Source organism: Papilio polytes, unplaced genomic scaffold (genome assembly GCF_000836215.1).
Source record: "Papilio polytes unplaced genomic scaffold, Ppol_1.0 DF823879.1, whole genome shotgun sequence".
Taxonomy (NCBI): Eukaryota; Metazoa; Arthropoda; class Insecta; order Lepidoptera; family Papilionidae; genus Papilio; species Papilio polytes.
Genome location: NW_013525325.1, coordinates 624,427 through 652,168, shown reverse-complemented (window position 1 = coordinate 652,168; position 27,742 = coordinate 624,427). Strand labels below are relative to the sequence as shown.

The 27,742-nt window shown below is 31.4% G+C and overlaps 1 protein-coding gene across 1 annotated transcript in view; it reads right to left on the bottom strand.

The window, feature by feature from the left end:
* The window catches only part of LOC106103031, a 38,106-nt gene extending 13,375 nt beyond the window's left edge, over positions 1-24,731 (bottom strand). The window contains exon 1 of the mRNA XM_013282666.1: positions 24,473-24,731. Coding sequence (XP_013138120.1) covers positions 24,473-24,566 — 94 coding nt within the window. The 5' untranslated portion in view covers positions 24,567-24,731. The remainder of the gene's footprint in view (positions 1-24,472) is intronic.
* Positions 24,732-27,742: the final 3,011 nt, after the last annotated feature.

Here is a 27,742-nt window from a genome sequence, read left to right as displayed (position 1 = left end):
TTCATTGCCTTGCCGGTAATAACAAACCAACTGTTTAAACATTATACCGTTTATAATTTTTTATTCCAGTAAACATTTATATTGTTTTAGGATTACTTTTATGCAAATATTGCTTCGTTTAAGAATCGAACAACATATTTGACCTTAATTAAAAACGTGTTATGAAAGTTATTGAACTTTATCAATACGTGTAAAATATAAAAAAAATAGTCGCATTTTAACACAGTTCAAGGATGTCGAAGATTTGTTTGTAAACGTGCCCTAGGTTTTCCATCCCGTTTTTTTTCCTTGCTGGTTTTTTTTACAGATTACTTACGATTATAGATTACTTAAATTAAAAAGGGAAATAATATATCTATGTCTTATCTTAAAGTGATATAAAAACAATAATTAGTGCAAATATTATTATAATATATGCAAAAGCTAGCTTTGTGTCCTCGCATCAAAGTACACCTTTAATTATATGCTTAGTAATTGTTAGAAAAAAAAAATGAACATTGTACAACCATTATGCTGTAACTAATGGACAATCTACATAACGATTGACCACACTGTTGTAATCATTAAAAGACTTTCTTTATATTTATTTCCTCGTCTTTAATATTCTTTCGGTTCGTTTAAGACACACATTTTCTGAAAAGTGACCGTTGCCTTATATATTACATTTATATACAGCCAGTATATATTTGTTATATTTAAACCTCCTTTTAAATCCACAACACACGTTGCTAAAAGTGCTAAAATTTGGAAATAAATACAATAAGAATCAGGGAATAGCCGTGATCTTAAGCAAAGTACACATTAACAAAAGCATACGGTTCTAGGCTGTTGCTGCAGGAAAATTATTTTAACTGCTTATCCCATTAAGATGAAAACGGCAGATAAAGAATTGACGACAAAACATTGAACAATGCTACTGCTCGCAAGTGTAAGTTAGGGTATAACAAAACACTAAAAACGATATAAATTTGTTGTAAAAATACTTAGTCTACATATAATTTGTTTTATGAATTACATGATCAAAGTCATGACTTGTCGTAGAATAAATATGAAGCTATAAAATAGAAATTAGAAAATTAGTCAACAAATAAGATGTTATTTCTCCATTTATTCCTGTCTATCTTTTAGTTTCTTTAATACAAAAAAACAGATAGTCTAAATACGAAATTGTAAACTTTCAATTTCACAATTGTATTATTGTGAAATGGAGCGTTTAGAAAAACTCGACACGAATTTTTCAACGATTTTACGCTGTCTATTATCCTTGAACCAATTCACGAGAAACTTTCAAACTGAACATTTTACGTATTCATAAAAGTGAAAAACAAAATCATAATGGGCGAGTACAATATTTTACAATGCATTTAAATTTAAAAACTATAACAGCTACTGGTGAAGCAAGTGAAAGTTTGCACATGTAGTTGAACTATTTCATTTGATTTTAATTCTCTAACAACTTGTTAAGGGCAAATATACAAAATGGGACTGAGATATTAATTGTCTGTTTTTGACGGTTGAATCACGGGGCCAATTTTGTGCAACTGCATATTTAATTTCTAATATCAAGAGGTGACATGTTTATACTTGTAGTATCAAGTTAAATTAACATCCGTTACTGCTGACCTTTAGATTACTGGCATGAGTGATTATTGTTGTCTTTGGCTTTTTATACTTGGCCTTTTTAATCATCGTTTTTTCTCAAGCCTCAATAACCTTGATAGTCAATCGGTTTTGTTGAAAACCCCCGAGTTTTAATACATTAGCTTATCGAAAAATTGTACAAGTGATTCTGAGAAATTTCGTTCGTAGGAATCTGGCTTTAAGAGCTGAGACGAAATGGCTTTACGTAGACTAACGTAGAATAATTCTGATCCGACCCAGGTCTACGCGCAGCTTAAGTACTAATGATAACGAATTTTATAGATTATTAAGCATATAAAGAGCAATTAAAATATCAAATAAATTGCAACTTTAAGGGACTGTCCCATCAAATTGTAAATTGTCTGATAATAATCTAACGTCTTAAATATGTGATGGAAATATCGGATTTTGTTCCCTTATCTGACAGTGACGTCATTTTTAAGCTATCCGAGCCTCTATCAGCCAGTGGTGGGACGACAACTTACTCATTACTTAAGCTACTCAGTTCATGTTTACTTGAGAAGGTCAAATTACGTTTGGTCACTAACTTCAGACATTTACTAGAGTTAACCCATATACGTGAACAAGACATGTGTTAAATTTACAAGGGCAGTTTGCACCATGTATTACGGAATGCTGTTACAAAAACCAGATCTCGCGTTTAAACGGTTTACGGCTAATTTATGTTGCGATGACAAAGACTTCATTTTGAGTTTACTCGAACAAAAAACACTTCGCCTATATAGTTCGCAAAGTTAACAGATTCTGTTAGGTATTTCACGTTAGTTAAAAAAATCTAATTTTAGAATAATTGAAACGCTTAGGTATTTTTACTGTCTATGTTAGTCATAAAGAAATATTCAATGAATAAAAAGCACTCTTACGTCTCTTTTCACTCTATGTTCACACTGGAGTTCCTTTTCTACACTGTTGAAACGCTTTAAAAAGTATCATATTATTCTATATAACTTTCTTGAGATGTTATTCTAAACTAGACTGTACTAGTGGGGCCGCAATATAAAACTCTATGTTGCCTAAGTGAAAAAAAAGATTCGGCTCTTTCTACGTTAGCATTTTCTATGAAGTTATTCGATGTCTTACATTCAATGAAGTAGGTATACTTTTGTAAATCTGTTATACAACTGACTAACGCAATGCCATAAACAAAACATAAATTAGAATTGAGATAAACGAATCCTTGAGCCATCCGACGGTAGTCATAGTAATTATTTCGCGTAGGACGACACAATGCTTCGTTATCTGCTTGAGAATTTCGGACAAAGCGCTTTACCTTGTGATTATCATTTAATGTTGAATTTGCTTACCTTAAAATGGTTACGAGAAACTCACGAAGATAGTATCATAACGTATGGAAAAAACATAAGTACACATATAAGATAATTTTTATTAAAAGCTGTTAGTACTTACTAGATTAGTACTAACGTAAAGTATTTCCATATTAGATTTATACTCTGTAAATTAATAAAAATCGTACTTCCTGCGTAATCCTAACAATCGATCTCGCGATCTCTAACATATAAAGGGTTTCAAGTCGTCTTCGAATATTAATATAAAAATGAATTGATCATTTGAATAATATTAAGAAATAAAATTTACCTTTACATTATTCTGATACAAGATAAAAAGTAAAAGTACATGTAAGCATGCATCACTGTCCTTGACCGATAGTGAACAATGAATCGCGTGCCAAAAGATGCAGCGTGTGTTTAGATCTCAGCTAATACATGTGATATAAGTACCTAGTCAATCTTACTAATATTATAAATCTTACTAATCTCACCAATCTTACTAATCTTACTAATTTATAAATGTGAAAGTTTAGATGGATGGATGGATGTTTGTTAGAGTTTATAGCCTAAACGGCTGAATGGATTTCGATGAAATTTGGCATAGATGTAGAATATAATCTGGAAGAACACATAGGCTATTCACTTTAGTTTTTTCCAATACCACGCGGACGGAGTCGCGGGCGAAAGCTAGTAATATTATAAATGCGAAAGTTTAGATGGATGGATGTTTGTTACAGTTTGTAGCCTAAACGGCTGAATGGATTTCGATGAAATTTGGCATAGACTTAGAGATAGGTTAGCCTGGAAGAACACATAGGCTACTCAGTTTTGTTTTTTTAAAATTCCGTGCGGAGGAAATCGCGGGCGAAAACTAGTACCATAGTAAATGTTTAAATTTTTTATAACGTAAATAGAACTAACCAAGTGGTAGACATAGTTTTATGGAAACGGTTTTTTTTAAACATATCAACTGTTTTTTAAACCAGTCCAATCAAAATATATTCAAGACTGTTTAAATGATAGTGTTTTGACAATCAATATTGTATAACCGTCAATTAGTAGTGTTCCCATCTCTTAAGCAACGGTATTTGGTATAACTGCCACTCATCATATTGACAAAGAGCGCAGAAATGATGCTTCAAACCCGTCATCACTCCACGTACAGCATCATAACAGTATATCGATATTTTGTTTGCATAATGGATTTTTCGTACCTTAATTACTGTTGTTTATTAAATACGTTGAAAGGAATCGAATGTTTTTATAACGCTGGTAAACAATTATTAAATTCTGTCAGCAACTTTTTACTTTAATTATTGTCATTTATTTAAGAAGACACTTTCGTTCCCTTATACAGATTTCATTAAAATATTTGTGATTTTTTTATTTTAATAAAAGTCAACGTAATTCATAAAAATGATATAAAAGTAAGAAATGGAAATGGGTTACTCGAATTATTGTAGTTATGTTTACTTATTAAAAGTTTCTCAAAATCCTGTGATCTTTTTTCATCAATACTTTTATAATAAGATTATCTATACTTATCTATACTATTATAATAAAGCGTAAACACACACTTCTTTGTTGCCTAAGACGTCAGCAATCACAGCATGTTTTTGAATAATTATTTTTTAATAAAAAGCCCCTACACTTACGTCACGCTTTAGGATATATATGTTCACGCTAATAAACTTAGGGGGTAGTAAATATTTTAGATAAAACCCTAATGTGGGAAAGGGACCATAAGTTGTTGCCTACATCGAGGAAGCAAAGTTGCTATGATTTGACATCATGTCATGTCATTTTGACATTTGCTATTGATAATTTGACAAATGTGAACAATAAAATAAAGTTTTCACAATTTCATGCGGATGAAGCCGTACGGGAACAGCTAGTCACTTAATAAAAGTATCGACAATTTTATTTTGTTAATTAGTGTTTCGAAGTGTTGTGGTTTGGCGGTCCGTTAAACAGTTAGTCGATGTTGATCATATTTTATGCAATATCTCTCCGACCCAACAATGAGTCAGGTTTGATTTGCTTATACTAGCGATCATTGACATTGCCAAGTTTATTGCACTCGCTGTTCAAGCATACATTTATACATGTCCTACTTTTTACATGTTTTTTTGACGGACAATTAATAACTGAGAGTTTTTTTAACACCAGGAATTCCGTACAATGTACACACAGTTACTTTGTTTGATATCCTAGTTTTACACGAGGGCAAATAGACGCAGAGCAGCGCATATTGCAGTAACGCTATTTTCAACGCACACTTACCGGCATAACAGTACTGTTTTGTCGATTGCCTCATTGCCCTCGTGTTTAACTGATATTTTAAAGAAATTTAATGTAACTTTAAATCAATATGTCATAAGAATTGCAGTGTTCAATGGGAACCACGTACGTGTTTTCGTTTTCTCTCGCCAATAGGAACGTGGTGTCACGAATAGAAAATAAATTATAAGGTACTCGTATTTTACCAATTGGACGACAGTTCGTGTGCCTCACATGATCTTAGTGAGTGAAGTAACACAGATTACTGGTGATTGGTGGAAGGATATTTATTACTGACTAGCTGTTGCTCGCGACATCGTCCGCGTGAAATTCAAAAATGTAGCCTATGTTACATACTAATACCGTAGATTATTAATAGTAAAAGAATTTTTGTGATATCTTAATACACAAAAAATCAAAAAACACAAATCTTTCCCGTTAGTAATATAGGTATTTGTATAATTTATGTTACTGGTAATTATATAAATGCATTGTGTACATTGTGTCTATTATTTTAGAAAGTTAATGCTAACGGAATTAGGGTTGTCGAGGTAATATTAAACGACGTAGACTATTCTTTGTTTGTTCCTCTAATTTATTTAGTATAATTTGATAAATTACTAATACTTACTTATAGACAATACTTTAATAAACTTCGAATTTCGCTCATGTATTGGAAGTTTCTGAATCCCAAAGACTATATTATAATCTGACTTTGAAACTACTAGAAGATAGACTCTTAAGCTTTAGGTTACTATTCTACGCGCCTAAGTTTTAGAAGCGGAGACTTCCGATAGTCTTTTTGGTAGCCCTAGTGTCGCGTGTTTTACCTGTCGTGTGATCTTTATGGTAATATCAGCGGAAGTGCAGTCCACACGTAGGTAACGGCTACACTACGTAACTGGCTGATTACGTAGTGGCGCGTGAATCTTTTGGTATATTACCCTGATTGGGCGATGTGACATTCCGTCTCTAAGAGTAATAGCTTTCGCCTGCGACTCCGGTCGTGTGGAATTAAAAAAGAAATTGTAAGTAGCCTATGTGTTTTTCCAGGCTCTCCACTATCAGAATTTCATCGAGATCCTCTATGTCGTTTAGGGTATAAACTAACAAATATCCATCTAAACTTTCGCATTTATACTATTAGTAAGATTTACTCTAAAAAGGTTAACCATAATTTAACGTTATAAGTTTAAAAGTATGAATGATTTGATGTTGAAGACACAACTTCAACTTGGAATAGCCTTTAATGACGGAAAAATACAGTTCCCCTAAATAGGAATATGGGTAATGTTGTTATTATTTTGAATATTGAAAACTGTCAAGCGTCTAACATTTATTTTCGCTTCTAAAAAGCTTATTTTTTTACATCTTTCATGTTTATTAACATTTCAGTAATTTAACCTTTGCACCGCTCACGTCGTTTTCATCGCATTATTTCGTTAATCGTTGCAATCGCTAAAACGCCTCGTTAACTAAATTTAATCGTTTTTGTTTTCGATGTGGCAATAAAGAAAACGCTCGTTTGACGGTCACATTTTGCTTGTAATTGACGGCGTTAAATTAAAACTCGAGCGGAATGAACTGAACGTTGCATTAGACGGAATAATTGATCACTCAACAGATTTCCTGACTTTGACATGATTTGTAAAATAGACATAACAAATTAACCGGACACTGTAATGTCGACATTGCACGTATGAAAACTTAATTACTATATTTTGTTCAAAAATGTACTCTAAGTTTAAATATAGAAGAACAAAACAGGTGATTTTTTATTCATTTTAATAATTATTCGTCAAGCTATAGCTATAGCTAGTTATAGCCTATGTTACTAACAGATAAATTTCCTTTCTAACGGAAAAAAGAATTAAAAATCGGTCCAGTAGTTTTTATGTTAATTCAATACAAAAAAAACAAAAATACAAATCTTTGCTCTTTATAATATTAGTATAGATTATTAATTTATTTGCTATATTCGCAGTACATTTTTAATTATTTCTTTTAGGGTTTACTTATCCTTGGAACACTTTTAGTGGCTACTAAAAGTCGCGAAATTTAGAGAATGTCTGACAAATCTAAGAGTGACATTGTCCACATAACCAATGATTCAAAACAATAATATCTGTCTATATTTCTTTTCTATGATTTGAATTTCGAATGACTCGCTACATTTTTCTGATTATTGTTCATGTCACTTACATGTGTTTGTCCGTCTGATATACGACTGGAGAAAGTATAATGTCGACTAAGACTTCTTAATACGAGTACGTGATCGGCACTTGTTTACGCAATTACCTGCAACAAAGAAAATAAATACATGAATCATTGTTATTGAGTCATTTAGAATTAACGCTATGTTGTGTTTATCGTAAAATATGTGATTACATACTAAATTGTTACCTATAAATTGCATTATACATACTGACATCGATTACTGAATTTGTAATACTTCTAATATTGTAAATCAGAATTTATCATTACTATCTTGCAATATTGATACAGTAGTAATATATAAATAAATAAAGTTGTTCTTTTTATTACTTTTTTTTAAATTCTTTTGACAATTATTTCATAGTTATTACATTGCAGAAATAGTTTATTTTTTTCATAAAGCTACAAACAGAAACAGCTACATTCATATTTTATGTACTGATCATAATTTATCCGAAGACCTAAAATATAGGACCCTGCTTTAAGTAACTTATAATTTATGCGTCCTAAAATTTTATCGTTTATATTGCAGTAGCACTATTATGGGTATTTAATTAAACGTTAAAAAACGGCTTTACATAATTTATTATTCCATGATGTTTATTTAAGATGCTTTTCCTTCCTTACCTTCATTATCTGGAGGTTTCTTTTATTTATAGACTAACTAGCTTTCGCCCGCGACTCCGTCCGCGTGGGAATAATAAAAACAAAACTAAGTAGCCTATGTGTTCTTCCACACTATCAGACTTCCAGTTCAGCCGTTTAGGCTACAAACTCTAACAAACATACATCCATCCATTTATCCATCTATCTAAACTTTCACATTTATATTAGTATGAAAGTATGATTATCCATGTGAACTAATATATGATAAAATGCTATACCAACATTTTTTTTAACATTATCCCCATGAGCAGAGATAATCATACCACACCTTTCTTTGTAAAAACACCATACTTATGTTGAAAATTCATTACAAAGGTAATTTAGGGTTATGTAACTTCACTCACGACTCCATTTAAACGGACCTAGTCTATCATTTATGTACAAAATTTTGAAATACATATTATCTATACTATAATAATAAAGCGTAAACACACACTTCTTTGTTGTCTAAGATGTCAGCAATTACAGCACATTTTTGAATAATCCTTTTTTTTAATAAAAAGCCCTACACTTACGTCACGCTTTAGCCTATGTATTTTACGTAATTAAACTTAAGGGATAAACATTTTAGATAAAAACACTAATGTGGGAAAGAGACCATAAGTTGCTGCCAACATCAAGGAAGCAAGGTTGCCATGGATTATCATCATGTCATGTCATTTTGACATTCGCAATTGATAAGCTGACAAATGTAAATAATAAAATTAAATTTTCATAATGTTATGCGGATGAAGTCGCACGGGAACGCTAGTTATATTATATGCGACTAAAACGTAAAACAAAATATAATAGAAATGTTTCGTCTAGTTACTCAGTAATGTTTGCAGTAAATTAAAAATTACTATCCATAAAATATGTTCATAGAGTATGAACAGGGATAATCAAACCAGACTGACAACTATAGTTTGAATTAGTGCACGGCGGGAAGTCATTTGATGCGGAAGACGGAGAACTGTAATCTGTATTAGGGAAGGTTGGTGATACTTAAGTTTATATGTAGTTAGATTTTTAAGTAACGATGGGACGAAAGTATTTGTATAAACTTTATGAATAGTAGAACCCGCTTTAACACCTTCGCACAAATGGGCCGAATCGCCCGGTGCAATACCACGACCACACAGAAAACAGGCGTGAAGTAGAAGTAATTCCGCGTTTCGTCTGATGAGTGTGGTGCCGGAGGTCTAATTTTAGTCCCTTTCCCTTTCCACCCTTTTCATAAGAAGAATGGATTTGACGGTGGAGGAGACGCATAGGAAGGGGAAATGTCCTCTTTATACGTCTCCTCGTCTGTCAATTAAGGGTAGACAACGCATCTGCAATTGCGGATGTTTAAGGGCAGCGGTCGCGTTCTATTTCAGTGGATTCAGGTGGCCGCTTGCTCGTTTGCCACCTTATATTATAAAAAAACTACTTTCTATATTCTATGACCAATCGTAAAAAACTTCTATAAGTATTTAATGTGACTGCTAGTTACGTAAAAGTCTAATTAAACGGTTAATCAATGTAGAAACTGTATTACTTAACAAATGCTGTTAATAGGTATATTTCCGTGTTGCACTGCATACGCATCTCGTGTGAAATCTCGTGAGCACTGGCCGTTTATATCGATCGGAATACAATAAAGAAAAATAAATTGCTGATATAAATAACGATTTAAATGTAGGCGTACGGTCAAGGGCTTAAGGCTTTTTTCAAGTTCAAATACCTTGCTTAATCTAAGGAGCAGATATATAAATATGCAATACCAATATTGGTATAATGGACCGCTTAAAACTTTAAAATTTAATTTGGATGTTTACATTCAACTGAAGGGGAAATTATTCATGTTTTCTTTAAAACTGTATGTTTAATAATATCATTTAATTAATAACAGCTAAAAAAAATAATATCGTTTCGTTAAGTCCGAAATGCGAAGATTTCGGCACTGTTTTCCGATTCGTCCTTTACTATTTATTGGTTCTCCCAAGTAATAAGAAAAATGCTTGTTGTTTATTTAGATAAGCAATTAAATAGCGTGATGTAAGAGAATAAAGGTGATAGTTGCGTGCCTTGAAGACAGCCTAAGCCTTCAAAGCAAGAAATATGCAGTCTCAAAGATCGTATACAATGTACTTTATACATTCTCATGAGAGTAATTGTTATGACTTTTGGTTTATGTAACGATGTAAGGTATCGACGCCTACAAGTGAATAGAATATAAATAATATTTGTGACAGATTAAACTTCGTGTGTGATGAAATGTGGTTCTGGAATTACATCCCTTTAAATTTCAATAAGTTTTTAAATTTGTTACGTCTAAAAACATTTAAAGATTAATTGAAAATTAAGGACATTTTAACAGTCTAATAATCGAGGTTATGTTCATTATCCAAGTTAGATACTTTACGTACATCATCTACTTGCCCTTATCCCTTCCGGAGGGTCGGCACAGTATGTGCTGTTCTTCCATACATCTCTATCAGCCGTCATATCTGAATCCACTCCTTTCTTAAGCTTATCCTCTTTCACACAATCCATCCCTACTTTCTTCGGTCTTCCTCTACCTTTGAAGCCATCCACATTCAATCTTAACACTTTCTGGTTTATGTCCCTATCGTTTCGTCGTATAACATGTACAGAACTTTAAGTGCTTCAATAAAATAAAAATCATTACTTAATTTACTAATGTATCCAAGCTTTTTATTGGTATTAAGACGTGCTGTGCCTTGCAGCTCCATCCGCATGTTATTATAAAAACTTAAAATTTAAAAGCGTGAAGATAAAATTATTCAAAAATATACTGAGATTGCTGACAAAATAGAAAAGTGTGTGTGTACGCTTTATTATATTAAGATCTGGCTGAACACAACAAAAACGGTAGTTACAGTACTGGCTTTAATACTACAAAGAATGGAATCAAAGATCTGACTTGTTAAGGTGTGGTATCGAATAAGTTGATCCGATAAACAATTACATAATACGCGACATCGCGTACGTGGACTTATAAATATATTCCTAGTTTCACTTTCGACTGACTTACGGATAACTTACTTAGGGTTGCTGTCTCTTAATATACGGGATTTATAAAGAAGTGTTACGTAATAATTTTCCTTACGGCTGTAATGAAGTAGACACATTTTATTATAGTTTTTGATGTATCCATTGCTTTATCAGTTAGGAGACATAGTTTTAAAATTGTACACTTGATTTTCATGAAAGATTGATTTTTAATTTTCTGACTTTTATGCTGTTTTTGTCCCATTCAGGTCTTAACTTGTTAAATTACTCAGAGATGAATGTTCGAATTTTTTTTTTCATATTCGGGTAACTATTTATCATTTATGTCATTTCACAAATTCGAGAAATAAACTATTTTATATTAACATTGTATTAACAACCCTGTGTGCACGCACGCCCTGAATACGAAATAAAATAATCGATAGTGATCCGAATCCAGAACCGGTAATCGCGGCTTTACAATTATTCGATGTTTACATCGAATACAAAGAGTGGATTAACGATTACAAAATGCACGCGTTTAAAGAAAACTAATGTAGTTTTAGAGGTCAATATACTTAATTACTATAGAATTTTAAATGCATTACCAAACAGTTTTATTTTAGAGACAAAATTAAGACGGTAAGTCTATTTGAACTAAGAAACTGTAGTTAGTTAAAATTACTACCTCTAACATATAGGAAGAAAAGAAACAAATGTGGGCAGTAGTAGATTGATGGAGACAGATGTATTTTTCCTAGAATGTTAAAATAGAAAATTTTTACTGTAATGAAATAAGGATGACAAAAAGTCTTTTTAAATGTATGTAAATTAAATACGCATTCAATATCTAATCTAATTATGTAAATGAGGATGAGTAAATTTGTGGGATTCTTCAAGTTTCCAAATATATACATCTAATGGTTAAGCAACGTAACTTGTTGCTGCAATTGCAATTGTTATTACAAAGTGTGTACTTAATGTACTTAATTTTTATACTTAAAACACACAAAATATCTCCTATAAGATGGCTTCATACGTTATAGAAATTAGCAATGTTAAATATGTTGCGAAAAGTACTTAACTTTAACTTAAAAAAATAGACTTTTGACAACAATAGCAAGTCTAGGAAAGAACTACAAATAATTGCAAATAAATATGTCAAGAGTTTCCTAATAAATTCTTATGTTTGTTTAAAAATATGTTAACGAATTTCAGTTTTTGTTTCTCGGTTAACCGTTATAAATATCAGTTTATTTCAAAGATATGAAATTCAATTATTTTTGCGCACGTAAAGCAATAGAGGTCGGAGTATCATCTACGCCTATTCAACCTTGACCGATATGTTGGCCATAAATGTCAAACTGTCAAATATTTGTTCCAATAGTCCCAAATCGATCAACGCATTGATCACCATCGGGTGATTGACACGTACAAATGCTAACGGATCAAGGCTCTTCTCTATTGTGTTTGGTGTAATTGGCAATAACGCCATTTTTTACACCCAAATTATTCCAATCATTGTTCATGTCACAATATTTGTACATGTCATCAAGATATAATACGTTGAAAACCATAGACAGATAAGTTGTTTGTTTTCGAAACCTATCTAGTAAATTAACCATAAAAAAATACTATACAAAGTCAGTAAATATTCTATCAAGTGTAAAACCATATCAACGGCTTCTACGTAAACATACGCATGTTTGAAAAGCTTAGCAAGACAAAACTATAAACACTACGGTTATTTTCGATGTATCAAACATGTAGATATTTTAGACAACTGCAATCTACATATAGTTTATCTTCTCTTTCGTTACTTTTAAATTTATACACAAAAGTATACAAGAAGAAATAAAAAAAAATATTAAAAATGGTGTGATTTACAAAATTGTGACTTACTATAGTGTACCATCAATATAAATGGAAGAATGAATGAATGATTCGAAGTTTAAATGCGAATAGTAATTTAGTAATAAGCTAAATTTGTTTTAGTTAAGTCATTTTCTCTTTTATTTGTCATACAATGAATTCTGTTTCAGAACGATTATGTTATTTCAAAATAAATTAATTCATGTTGCATGTAACCATATGTTTCCAAAACTACAAAAATAATTGAGGTTATGTCAGAGTTCAAACTGTTGCTTTCGTGAAATCGATTAACAATTCGACACACATATTACGAGATGAACATCGATCCATATTTAATTTGAACTGACATAAGTTGATTATCATTGTACGATAAAAATGTTGCTTTGTGTTCCGGCATCTATCGATTAAAGATTTATGATACGATTTCAACTTCTGTTTGATAATCTAGATTGACACAGATAAACTGTAGGTCCAATAAACACGGTGATTGATTGAAACAGACGGAAAAATAAACCGATTTCTTTTGTCGTACTATGTCAATTAGACGTAATAATTCCCTTGTTGTATTAGAAATTGTTGGTGCTTTAACTGTAATTTAGTAACGTACATAAGAGACAAGAGAGTTATGTAGCTCAATATGATATTAATAGACAAATTCTTATTGAAAACTTGACCCTTCTACCACAACATAAGGGGGAGTACAGATTGTTTACAATTTACAAAGTAAATATTTCTATTGTTTTAAAAATAACTGTAAAAATAGGATCTTTAATGTGCTCTACTCCTTAGTTCGTTGCGTCACAACTGTAGACAGAGTCTGCAGTATATGTGATGTTACGTATAGAGCTCGTGAGATAAGACGTCCAAATTGAGATGAATGTTTGGCGTCAAATGTTAATCGGCCTCAAATGAACATACTTTATTACTTCTTCTTAACCCCGTCGACCGCCTTTATAACAGACAATTTGTTATTCAAATTGTACATATTTTAGTTTTATCACGTTGGATGCGTTTGTCGTTTCTTTTATAATGTGATTTAAACAGAACACTATTAACCGACTTCTTTATTTTTAATATACAAGGACTTATTGTTTACTTTTAGGTGCATAAAAAGGAGGCAATTTAGGTTTCTCTTGTGTCTTAATCAATTAAAAAATTAAATAAAAATAAGAAAAATGAATCCTAAACAATAAAAACCCTAATTGGCTTTATAAAAATAAAATACTTACGGTCTTGACCCGATAACCTCACTTTAATGAGTGCTGAGTTTTCGTTTATTTGGATAAGGTTATGCGTGGCTGAGCTATTACAAGCGATTGAGGACGATTCAACAATAGCCTTAACTATTACACAAATTAAGGTTATTGAAGATTAAAAAAACATTAAAATTTACCTTCATCTATCAATAACACGTTTAAATATATACAATATAATATAATTACACTACTTTTTTAAACAGAAAATGTGTATAAAACACGAAATTTTATTGAAAAAAAGGTAATAATTATTTACACTAAAATAAAAATAGAATTGCCCTGTTTGAATTACAAAATCTCGGTTTGGATTTTATAATGGGTTTTAATTTTGTTGAAACATTTAAGCAACGAAACTAAAAACTATTTCATAAAGAATTTTGTGATTATTTTAATCGTTAAAGTTTGATCAGTCGTGTCATACTTGTATCATTAAGTTCCTACGTTCTCATGTAATTTTAACAGGACATTTAGCTGTTGGTGGTGTTGCGAATGAGATCACACAGCGCAATGTTTACTTGCGAGATAGTTCTTGGTTCAACAGGTGTGACTTTGGAATAGTATTCTTGTTAATGTTATCATATTTGACGCTAATTTACCACTAAATTTGACGTCATTTTAATTAAGATTATTTTTAAAATCAAAAGATCTTCTGATAGTTATACTGCTAATTGTGTTTATGTAAGTATTGTGATGTCAAATCAAACATTGGTTTAAATTACTACGATGATGCGAAATTGGTGTATTGTAGATTATAACTAGTTAATTACGGTGACAGTTTTATTTATGCAATAGTGTAGTTGATCTGTGAATTGTTTGTATAAAAGTTGGTGGGTCAAAAGCCATGTATTTCGTTGCCATTTTTAACTGAAAATAATCATTTACTAACTGTTAATATAGTAAATAGAGCTGGTATTGACATTATGAATTCGTACCGTTACGAACTAATCAGGCGAGTTTTGTAATCGCACGTTGAAGAATTTGATCTAGTTTTCTACAAGTATGTTAGTATGTTGATAATATTTCCATAGATATAATGCATGTTGCACCTTTCGAATACACGTGATGAAATCGACAAATATATCTTAAGATACGACGTTTAGATTATTATTAACGTAATGCTTTTAATAAAATAATGCAATAAAGAATATTGAAATGTACTGCATAAGAGTTGTAATAGATTACAAAACGAAACGAGAAATTAATTCCGTTTGTAAACCATTTACTACTTAAAACATATTTAACGTTTTTTTTCTAGTAGATAAAAAATACATTTTAAAGGTCAGGGAATACTTTAAAATTAACAAAATAAATAATAAAACAAATTAATGTAATAGTTTTGTTCTAGTTTAAGCGTTTTAAATGAGTTTTCTCAACCCCTGTTGTACCGAATATAGTGTATGTACAGAGATCACCAACATGACACAGGCCGTGGGAAAAAACATCTAAAGTGGCAAGAGAGACATTTGTAGTTTTTCTTAGGCACATTATATTAAAAATTATAGAATTAATCTGGTAATGTGTTTTGTGTTTCCCTTAGCAAGTAAAATTCGTTTAAACTCATTATTATTTCTAGAGAAACTCTAAATATATTGTAATGAAAAAATCGGGGAAAAATACAGTACAGTAGTTTACAATAACACAGTTTTCAATATGATTATGCAATTAAAAATCTGCAATTATATTAAGATGAGTTATATTGTGTACAATGGTGTATTTGTAGTTCAGCTTTCTACTGTCAAATAATATGATATATCGTAATGAAATATATTACTCACCGATTACGTATTCATGTTAAAGGTGAAACGGAATTCTTTGGTAATTCTTACACTTTGTATATCTATTTCAGCAGAAACCACGAAAAGAAGAATTGTTCAGCCAGTTTCACTTAGTAATAATAAAATAAGCAGTTATTGGATTTAATTTATTTTGTGTTGTAAAGTCTATTTGACACTCGTACCTTGTAATCAAGTATCATTTCAAAACAATATTACATACACGATAAGTTCAACGTGGTGCCTACACTCGGAGTAATTGCAAGCTATTTGCTCATATTCAAATAGCTACGACCATGTTGAGTAAATCATATAAAAAAGTTAAAAGTAATAACGTTCAATGGAACAATAGAGGCTTTCACGATATTTCGAAGTTCGGTTCAATGTTATCAAAACGTTTTAATATTATAAACTTGTCGCAATTTATGAAAATGTAACGCGTGCAGATATTAGTTTAAAAGATGCAAAATTAAAAAACAAGTTTAAAGAGATTTTTTGCATATTCCTAAAATTGGTACTATAAATCTATACTCTATACTAATATTATAAAGAGGAAAGATTTATACATTTGTATTTTTGTATGTATTGAAATAACTCAAAAACTACTGTGCCGTTTTTAAAATTCTTTTACCGTCAGACAGGTAATTTATCTGTGAGTAACATAGGCTATATTTTTTTTATTTCACGCAGGCGAAGTCGCGGGCAACAGCTATTTAGTTAATAAATATGTACTATTTAGTTTAACCATTGGTTTTAAGGTTTCTGTTTGCAAGTTAAAATTAAAGTCAAAGCCGAAAGCAGACACAAAATTATGTCGTTAACCAGATGTATCATGATATTGGTTACTAGGTCAACGTGTGTATTAATCGATTACATTAAACTGTACATGTTCCAATGAAGTTATGTAAGATGATATACAAAGAGCCCCCGGACATAATTTATACTTGTAACATGCCCATATGGACTGCATCGGGAATTTTTTATAAGCTTATTCCTGTTTTATACTGCGACTTTCTCTCGTGCCTTTTTCAAAGCAGTACGTAACGTATGAATAATCGCTTTTAACAGTTTATAAATTTATCTGTAACCTTAAACGGATGTTTTCATTAAATGACAATGGACAATGCAATAAAAAAGTGTTACTTAATTACTTTTGTACCATGCGTTGAAATCTTTTGTATTAAAACTTTTCACTGGTGACGAGTTTTAAAGTTAAATTTACATGTTATAACGCTAATGCCCTGGAGACCAAAAAGTATTGGTTTTTCTTTAAATTATACGTTATTAATATTTAGAAAAAGTTAACAAAGCTATTGCAATGAAATTCCGCAACTTAAATTACTTAGTTCGAACGCTTAAACTGTTACAAGGTAAATATTAACAAAGATTTTCGTCACCTTAAATTAATATTTGAAACGAAAACTGTTCCGGTAATTATCGAGAGATGGTATTTATGTTTACAAGTTATGGATGACTTCACTTAAGTTACGAGAAAAATGTACTAATATAAATAATAAATACTGTAGAGATTTCTGGGTTATTTTTAATGGGAATAATAAGCCACAAAAGCCAGGGTTTCTTATTAGAAATAACATCAAATTATGAACATCAATTCACATTGCAACTACAAAATGATCTATGTACTTTTCACAATCGTTAAGTTTCATTCAATTGGGATTATTCGAGTCGTTACGGACTGCGGGCGTTTTCAACAAAACACGTTTCGAAATTTTCCTGCAACATATAAGTACCTGCCTACTTCATTGTGATCGTGTTGTAACAACTCCATCCTTGCACCGCACTCGCACGCCAAATCCCTAACACAATTTAAATAACAATGCCCCTTGCAACCTCTCAATGTTGCAGATAAATCCTTCGTCATGACATTTTGCAAGCTTGCAATCTAAGGAGTGGAGTGAAAATATTATCTGTAAATTCCTATTGTCATTATCATAGCGAGAATTACCACCAACAGAGTTGTAGATTTGTCGCCTTAGTAATTAAAAAAAATACAGTTGAATTACATAATATATTAACACTGAGTTTAATCTAACTCCGATAGTTATTCATATTTTTTTTTTATCAAATATCGATATTTAATATTTGTTCCTGAATACATAAATCAAATAAAACTCTTATTTTACTAGATTTCTGTAACAATGTCATGTAACATTAATATTTATAATAGCAATGTCTAAATAAGGAAATACTATAAATGGTAACACTGGACGATAAAACAATAAAAACATAAGAAAGCGAAAGTTAAATCTATAAAAGGAATCGGCGTTCTAAATTGTTTGAAATTAGAACCGCGGCAGTTTTATCTTAACGCTATGTGGTTTTATTAGCGCCACATGATTGCAACATTTTACATTCGATATATGTATCTCGGTTAAATTTTAATATTACGGAAAAATACGAAAGCAGAAAATCTAATAAAAAAATAGTAAACAAAGTATTTTGTAATCTTAAATTTATTACAAATATCACTTATAAATATGAATGCGAAAGTTTGGATGAATGGATGGATGTTTGTTAAAGTTTGTAGCCGAAACTGCTGAAAAGATTTCTACGAAATTTAGCATAGTTGTAGAAAATAGTCAGGAAAAATACATAAGCAAATTTGTTTGTTTTTCTTAATTCCACGCGAACAAAATCGCGAGCAAGAGCTAGTGTTGTAAATAGCTAATATTTACAATTTTCTTATCATTCAAAAGAAATCTGGTAATTTTTTAAGACCTTCAAGTTCTGTATTCCGTTGAGAAAATAAAAGTAAATTTTTACAGCACAAGATAAATATACAAATATAAGTGATTAAACTTCTTGGCAACAATAAGAAAATTATGTAAAAACAAATAATAAATTTAATACACTCAAGTACTCTAGTTAATTAGACTACATGAGAAGTTAAATTCAAAGATACGTATAGGAACTTTCAATTTCTTCCACTTTCTCCGCACTTGCACTGAGGTCATTAACCTCTCTGACGTCACAAGCCCTAAGGATGATCGTGATAAAATTTACAGGTCCATTAAATATTTCCAATTAAAATACCTTTTACGGTTCACATGTGTTCTTTGTAATTATTATACAGATCGTAATTTTGAGAGTAATTAAATTCTTATTTATATCACTTTAAAGGGAATAAAAAGCTATAATTAGAATTTCATTTGGACAATATGATGGGGTACTTTTTATATGTTAAGACATCGATAGCATTGTCTATAACAGTATGATATTTTTGATTATTAAGAAAATTAATAAATTTGAAAATATGTACTTGGCGACAAGAATCATTCTGTCGGTAATGTAAGACGCGAAAACCAGTTTCATATGAATTATTTAATAATGTTGAAATTATAATAAATTAATAAAAAAAAATATTTTATTCGAGCATGTTGTTTGGTTCCGTACAATTTATTTAATCAGATTGTATTTAGTTTTTATAATTTATCAAAGAGCTTCACTTTTTTATTTTAGCAAGAGTAGTAGTATGTTTATATAATATAATCAAGGCAAGTTAAAAAATGTGAAATAAAATTTAAACAATCCAATTATTTTAGTTGAATATAATAGAAGGTAAGAAATTAAGTTTTAAGAAATTAAATTTAAGAAATTAAATTAAGATCGCTTTAGTACTCGTAGTTCGATGTTTAAGCCGTAATTGGTTGAAAAGAAAAAAGAAAATAAAATAAACACGAGGATCTCTAAAATCTGATTTATTAAAAGCCATATTATCAATAAAAGAAAACCAGGTGTTCGTAACTAAAAACTGCTATTAATCTATTTCCTGCTGATTAATTAAAAAAAGATTCGTCTTGTGTTCAGAGTTCAATGACCTAAAGTATGTTAGAACTTTCAACGTCGATATAAAAACGTACTAAAAGTAAAACCAATTGTATATTTTATTATTTTAAAGTGAGAATGAGGTTATGTCACAAACGAGGTCTTACTTGTTTCACTTTTTATACGAGCAATGGCCGTTCTCTATACCGGAACCTTTTTTACTTTGGAATGTCCAACAAAGTTGTATCAAAAAAAAAGTATTCTTGTTTTTTAAATCTATATACATCTATACATATAATAAAATTCGAGTGTCTGTGTGTCAAAAGAAAAATTCTAGATTTCGGAAAGATGATGATGTTGCATGTTGATCGCAGGTAAATTAAAAAAAAAACAGCTAGGCCGATTTCTGAAGGGTAGCTGACATAGACGGACATATTATAGGCTACTTTTTTATCTTAATATTGCATGGACGAAGTTGAGGGCAACAGCTAATTTCTTGCATTAGATCTGGATAACAAGAAAACTAACGTAATCTTTTCGATGACAAGAGTTATATTTTTATGGAATTTTGTACATAACTAAGATCTTATATAAGTTCATAAAAGACATAGTTTTTGGAACCATCGTTATAATGAAAGATCAACTTACCGCTATTTTACGCTCTTCCAATTTGATTTTGAATTACATTCGTGATAAAATCGATTACTCGTAATAAAACATCAATTTACGCAACAAGAGGGATGTAATGGTAATGACGTAAGTTATATTGTAGTACCTTGATATCGATAATCGATGACAAACGAATACTTGAAAAATTTGGAACATCGATTACATTCCAAACTGATATCGAATGAAGTAAGTCGATCGGTAGTGTTAACAAAAAAATTGAAAGGTATTGAAATCATTGGAGCAATATTAATTGGTTCCGATAAAAGCGAAACGTGTTATATCTTTCGTTAATGATGTTATCGGGTTTTTACAATATAAACAAATCACCTGTTCATTGTCACCGTAATGATATTAAATAATTATGTTTGCGTAATTTAATATTTACTATGATTAAATTTAGAGCGTCGGTGGCTCAGTGGAGAGCGTCGGTGGATCATCGGTTTAAGCACTTCACTTGTAATCTACAGGTCTTGGGTGCGAATCCCGCCATGTACCAAAAGGTTTTTTTAATTTTTCGAAATTTCATATGCACAAAATTTACCCGACATTCTTACGGTGAAGGGAAATATCGTGATGCTACCTACACATATCAGCGAAGAAATTTAAAGATACGTGTGAAGTTGACTAACCCGTACTTGGCCAGCGTGGTTGACTATGGCCTAGTCACCCTAACTTCGGGTAGGCTCCGAGACTCTCGGTGGGGACATATGGTGAGCTGGTGGTGATAATGATTAATACAGGCCACACTAAAAACGTTTAATAAACTTCCATACGAAATTCCACTGTAATTTCAATCTAGATGTAACATGGGATACCGTATAGGTTAAAAAAGTAGAAGGATTTTCCTCCTAAATGCTTAACCTGTGGTCTCATCATTCTTTCGTGATCATTTATGATTCTTATCTTTACGTTATTAAGATAATTAAATAATTTATTATTGAAAACGATTCTTGTGAAAATAAATCTTAAGACACTATCTAACCTTGTCCATATTTATTTTAAAAATTTATAAAAATATGACCTCAGTTTCCTGGGTCTTCTTGGAAAAGGTTTCATTCATTGAATTTGTCATTTCAAGGTACTTTCCTCGATGTAATTTAAGTGGTAGAGAATAAGCAGCAATCTATAAAAATGTTTAGTAAACAGGGTTTTCAAGACCGTATTAATTGCATTCTATTTTTCATTCATTCATTTCATATATAGTTTTAATAACTGTATAAGTGACACTAATAATTAAATTGTAAAATTATGAAAATATTAATAGTGACTGGAACTAGAATCATTCATTAACAAGTCGTTGAAACCACTTACAGTGAATGATACCAACTTTCATTTCAATATTCTCTTAAATTACTTCCGCAACTTTCCGAGCTCAGAATGATTCCAATACAACGTAAATAGTGACAGTGTTAATATTGGCATTACTCTTCAAGTTTCATTTCGTTCTTACATATTGAGAACTGTCTTTAAAATAATTTTGATTCAATAACATGTATTTTCAAATCATCTTTTCACTTTTTTCACACCCGGGGTCAGGGACACATAAATACACCTTCGAAAGTGCTCGTATGGGGAAATTCACAAAAAAAATAAAAATAAAAGTCAAGACGTAAAAAGCGGCGGGCATTTTATCGTCCATACAATGAGGGTTCCTTCACAAAAAAGTCGTAAATGCCACAGTACATTGTCAATAATGGTGCGTTTGCGCATTCGAAACTCGACTTCACCGGGGTAACGAACCGGGGAGAATGCACGGCTCAGGTAGATCAAATTTACACTCAGCGTAAAGTGCTTTAAAAATAAATCCAGATTTTGAATAAATAACATTCCGCACTTTTAACTTGAAGAAGTAAAATAAAATAATCGTGATTTTGATTTAACATATAACAATGTCAATTTTATGATTATACTTTTGAGTTTGCATAATAAATTGTGCAAGTCATAAGTGTTTGTTGTTGATTCCGCGTGTAATGCCAATGCCCCGTGTCAGTGACTGCAGCGAAACTTTTCTCTGATTCCGCGATGCAGTCATCGCATCATGATTTATTAATTTTTGATCAAATTTATTCTACACGTTTTGCAGTAATTTCTTGTCTCACCTAAACCATTTTACTTCTATATAGATACGACCAACAAAATAGGTGCACGAAAATATGGATAGCGTCGGCGTCAATATTTGTATTAGATTTATATAGTGATATTAGGCGAAAAGTATTCCGATAAATCTCATAAAATCGACAACAATCTTACGGACACTTTCTCGCAAATTTTCGTTCCAGCCCCAGGAAATTAGCCGTCTATTATCATATTGTTGTCGTACCGGGTAATTACGAAGTCAAAAGAATTATTAAGTTTTTTAACAAAAGCTCTGACCCGTAAAGTGTGTCGTGTGAATTACACAATCAAAGAGTTCCTCGGAAGTGAACGTTTCCGAGTTGCGGTGACACTTGTTGGCTTCACACGAGGGTAAATAAGAGACACAGAGCAGTGTGCTGTCCATACTACTAAAGTTCTCATCTAGTAGAAAGAAGAGGATGGCTATGTCTTTAGAGGAGTTACGACATTGGAAATTTACCTTTATTGTCAAAGCAGTACTGTTCAATCTTAATCTCGTGCGTTCAATAGCAGTACTGCAATATGCTACTGCGCTTGCTGTTCTACCCTAGTGTGAAACTATCAACTAACAATGCCGTTGAAAACATCCAGTACAGAGCATTACGCATTTAGACGTTTAGTTTTCATTGTTTACGTTTGGAGGTTGAAGCAATTAGGTAATTTACTTCTGTATAATGGAAACGTTGGAGGTATCTTTTTTTTTTTTTTAATTCATAGCTGTGCGATTTCAACTTATAACTTTAACAGTGACTACAATAGACTCAATTTTGAATGAGTCATTCAAAATACAATTATATTACTCTTAATATAGTTTTGTCTATGATTAAAAATGCGTATTATTTGTATTTGTATTGCAATCTTAATCTATTAATTCCTGTTAGAAGAACAACAGAAATGAAAGTCCAACTATACGAACATATGTATATTATGAAATACTGAACATAGCCAAGGCTTGCGGTACGTTTACTAAAACATAAGAAAAAATATTACGAAAGGTACTATAAAAGTAACATTAGTGATTCCTAGCACGGCTTCTGTTGTGATGTTCTGTATTGCATTGTTGCGAAACATTTTCTTTTGTATCGAAACAATATTTCTGTAGATTTGATAGACCGTGACGTATTTACTAGGTCATTGTCAATCTTGCTTTGCATTGACGGCAAATTAGCCGCGAAAATAATCCCCGATTTTAGCAACAGTGAACTAAATTGCAAAACCATTTTATTTATTACTAGCAGTTCCCGTGCGGCTTCATCCGCAAGAAATTATGAAAATTTTATTTTATTGTTTACATTTGTCAAATTGTCAATAGCAAATGTCAAATGACATGACATGACAAATCGTAGCAATCTGTCTTTCTTGATGTTGGCAGCAACTTATGGTCTCTTTTCCACCTTAGGGTTTTTATCCAAATATTTAACCCCTAAGTTTAATGGCGTGAAAATATATAGCCTAAAGCGTGACCTAAGTAAAGGTCTTTTTATTAAAAAAAAAAGTTATTCGGAAATATGCTCTGATTGCTGACATCTTAGGCAACAAAGAAGTGTGTGTTTACGCTTCATTATATTAGTATAGAGTATAGACAGATACATAGATAAGCCTTCGCCCGCGACTCCGTCTGCGCGGAATTAAAAAAACTTAACAAGTAGCATAGTATTATTAGCATATTTGTTAGTATTATATTTGTTTGTATTATAAGTAGCATATTTGTTCTTCAACACTATGTTATATATGTTCAGACATCTAGATCCAAACTGCTGAACAGCGGTGCTAAAACTCTTACAAACAGCCTTCCCACTTTCGTATTTATATTATTGGTAAGATTGGTTTATCCACAAACTAGTATTGTAGTTTTATAACTTTCTTTTGTTTGATCGGTTGAACAAATTATTTAACGTTAGTATGTTTTCATTACCTTTAATGCTGAAAGCTGTGCTGTGATCACCGACTGGTATAGAAAAGGCCACGGACAATGTAAAAAGTAATACAGTAATTGCACTGACACCCATATTGCGAATATCCAAATTTATTTAAATAATTTATATCGATAAAATTAATTTAATTTTATACTATGCACGGTCTCGGACGCAACTATTTCCCGCGTGCGTTCGGTAACATTTGCGTCAAATTGACGTCCGATACGGTCGGTGTGTTGTCAACAACTGAACGGTTCTGTTCGACTTTCTATCAGCTGGTGGTCTTGGTAAGCGCCGGCGCAACATCGCTTGCCCATACGGTATATGTTGTTATATTGTGTTTCTTAATTTTATTTTACAGATACTTCTTTAACTAGATGAAAGCATATTTTACTCTAGTGAGCCGAAGGAAAAGGCAATTTTTATTTGGCGCGGACTTGGTATTTCCGAATTTCATATTATCTGAATTTAGACAACCAAATTCGTCGTTAAGTGGTGCTAATACCGGCCTTAGCTATTGCTCTTGCTCGCGATTTCGCCCGCGTGTAATTAAAAAAAATAATAAAAATACATGGCCTATATTACTCACTAATAAGGTAGTGTTTTACTGGTAAAATAATTTTGAAATCGGCCTAGTAGTTTTTGAGTTATTTCAATACATACAAAAATACTAAAGTACAAAATCTTTCCTCTTTATAATCTATATCTATCTATACTATAATATTATAATAAAGCGTAAACACACACTTCTTTGTTGCCTAAGATGTCAGCAATTACAGCATATTTTCGAAAAACTCTTTTTGTAATAAAAAGCCTTACACTTACATCACGCTTTAGGCTGTATATTTTCACGCCGTTAAACTTAGGGGTAAATATTTTGGATAAAAACCTTAATGTGGGAAAGGGACCATAAGTTGTTACCAACATCAAGGAAGCAAGGTTGTCGTCATGTCATTTTGACATTTCTAATTTGACAAATGTAAACAATAAAATAAAATTTTCATAATCACATGCGGATGAAGTCGTACGGGAACAGCTAGTATTAGTATATAAATTGTAGTTGAAAACTTTAATTAAGAGGTTTTAGGTTTTAAGGTTTTCCAGTGTTAGGTTCTTTTTAAATAGCGCGAATAAGCGCGCAATTCTTGTTGTACTCGACTGCCATTTCCATTAGGAGTATTCCCATTTTTGCAGCTGACTGTATAGTCATTGTGTTTGACTGTATAGTCAGCTGCAAAAATGTGTATTCGTTTATGAAACTTTAGAAGCTCGTATATGCCTCCGGTTTGATAAATATATATGTTCGTTAATACGACGTTTAGATTAGTTAATAGCATGAATTAGTGGTTGGAAGTATATACAGTAAGTATATAGACATTGATGTTTTGAAATATCGGAAGTTCGAATATATGCATATTTTTTTAGTCATGTAATTTTTCGCTTAGGAGAAAAGCTTTTTTTAAGTAAACTAACTATATATTTATCTTACTAATATTATAAATGCGAAAGTTTCGATTGATGGATGTTTGTTAGAGTTTGGAGTCTAAACTGCTAAATAGAAGAAATTTGACATAAACGTAGGAGAAAAGTCTGGGAAAACAAACAGGCCATTTATTTTTTTTATTTCACGCGGGCGCAGTTACAGGCGAAAGCTAGTTAAACATTAAAGTGACAACAACTACAAAGTAATTTATTGTAGTTAAGGGTTAGTTAATTGATAGTTGTAATAACCTTTCGATTTAACTAAATAGTTATTATTAGACCAACGAATAACCTTTTGTTCGTTAAACAGAGCATGTTGAAAATAGCATAAAGAAACGCTATTAACCTGATTTCATGGATAAGTGGAGAATGATTTTTTCATGTAGAAATAAGCGTTTACTGTTTCTTGAATGTTTTAACTAAGGGCCTAATGAGACTTTATTCACGTAAATATACCTATAACTATAATAAAACTGAATATTAACAAAACAATAGAGACAATGCCAGACTTATTAAAATGTGCCTATATTTTTAAATAAACAGATATACTAAACTCTCGTTTTCTCAAAGCAAGAGGAAATGGACTTCACCACTTTCATAACAAACAGGCCATATCATACTAACTGCTTCAAACAAAAAGAAACTATTTATTAGTAATTAACTTATTAAAACTTTGGTGATACATTGTACTTCATACTAATATTATAAATGTGAAGGTTTAGATGAATGGATGTTTGTTAGAGTTTGTAGCCTAAACGGCTGAACGGAATTCGATGAAATTTGGTACAGATGTAGAGGATAGTTTGGAAGAACACATAGGCTACTTACTATTGTTTGTTTTTTTAATTCCACGCTAGTAGGAAGCCAATAAATTATATTGTTTAATATCAACTTATCAATATTTATTAATTATATAGGCTTTATTCGGTTACTGACGCGACGTGAAGAACCACTTACCCTGAAGAAGGACCCCGACGGGTCTGAAACTGGTCGGTGCCTACACCGAAGTTTGTCACGTGAGTTGTGTTACAATTTAGATATTTATTAATAATTTCTATATGTTCGTGTGTTCGATTACTATTGTTACACCAAAGTGTAATTTTCTCAGATGACCTTGATGCAAACAGCTTTTATTTGCTTTCCAAAATTTCGCTAGTTTTTTGATTAATTAAAATGTATTTCGTAATGTATATCTAAGCCAATTTGGAGGCTCCGAAACCACAGTACCTTATGCCTAAAGGTCAATTTCTGTAACATATTTTATTCAAATTTGTAAATGTGCATATTGTTTCGTTCTGAGTAAATGCAAAGTTACTACCGTCAGTGGAAACAAGACACGCAAGCGTAGTTTTTGTCATCGGAAGCGTACACACGAAAGCCGGTGTTAAGGCCAGCATCTTGTAATTGATTATAAATGCACCCATTTACTGCATTTGATAGCTTTAGGTTAAATTCGGTATATTGTTTTGTGTTTAACATGTTTTTAAATCCTTTCAATTATAGTAAGGCAATATTTTTAAAGAGCGCCGGTGGTATAAATAGCCGATAGATGGCGTGCATTGTAAAGATTTCATATTCTGAGTCAACTATTGGTTCAACAAAAAAGTAGTGAAGAGATGTCGTTTTTTCTTATTTAAGCGTAGTTTCACTTATTCAGATAATTATTTTATGAAAATATAATAGAAAGTATTGTTTTTATACTTTAATGAAATGTAATGTGTTTTAAAGTGCCATCTGGCGGTGTTGTATTGTACTATACAACAGTAACTGAAGTCAATTAGTAACTT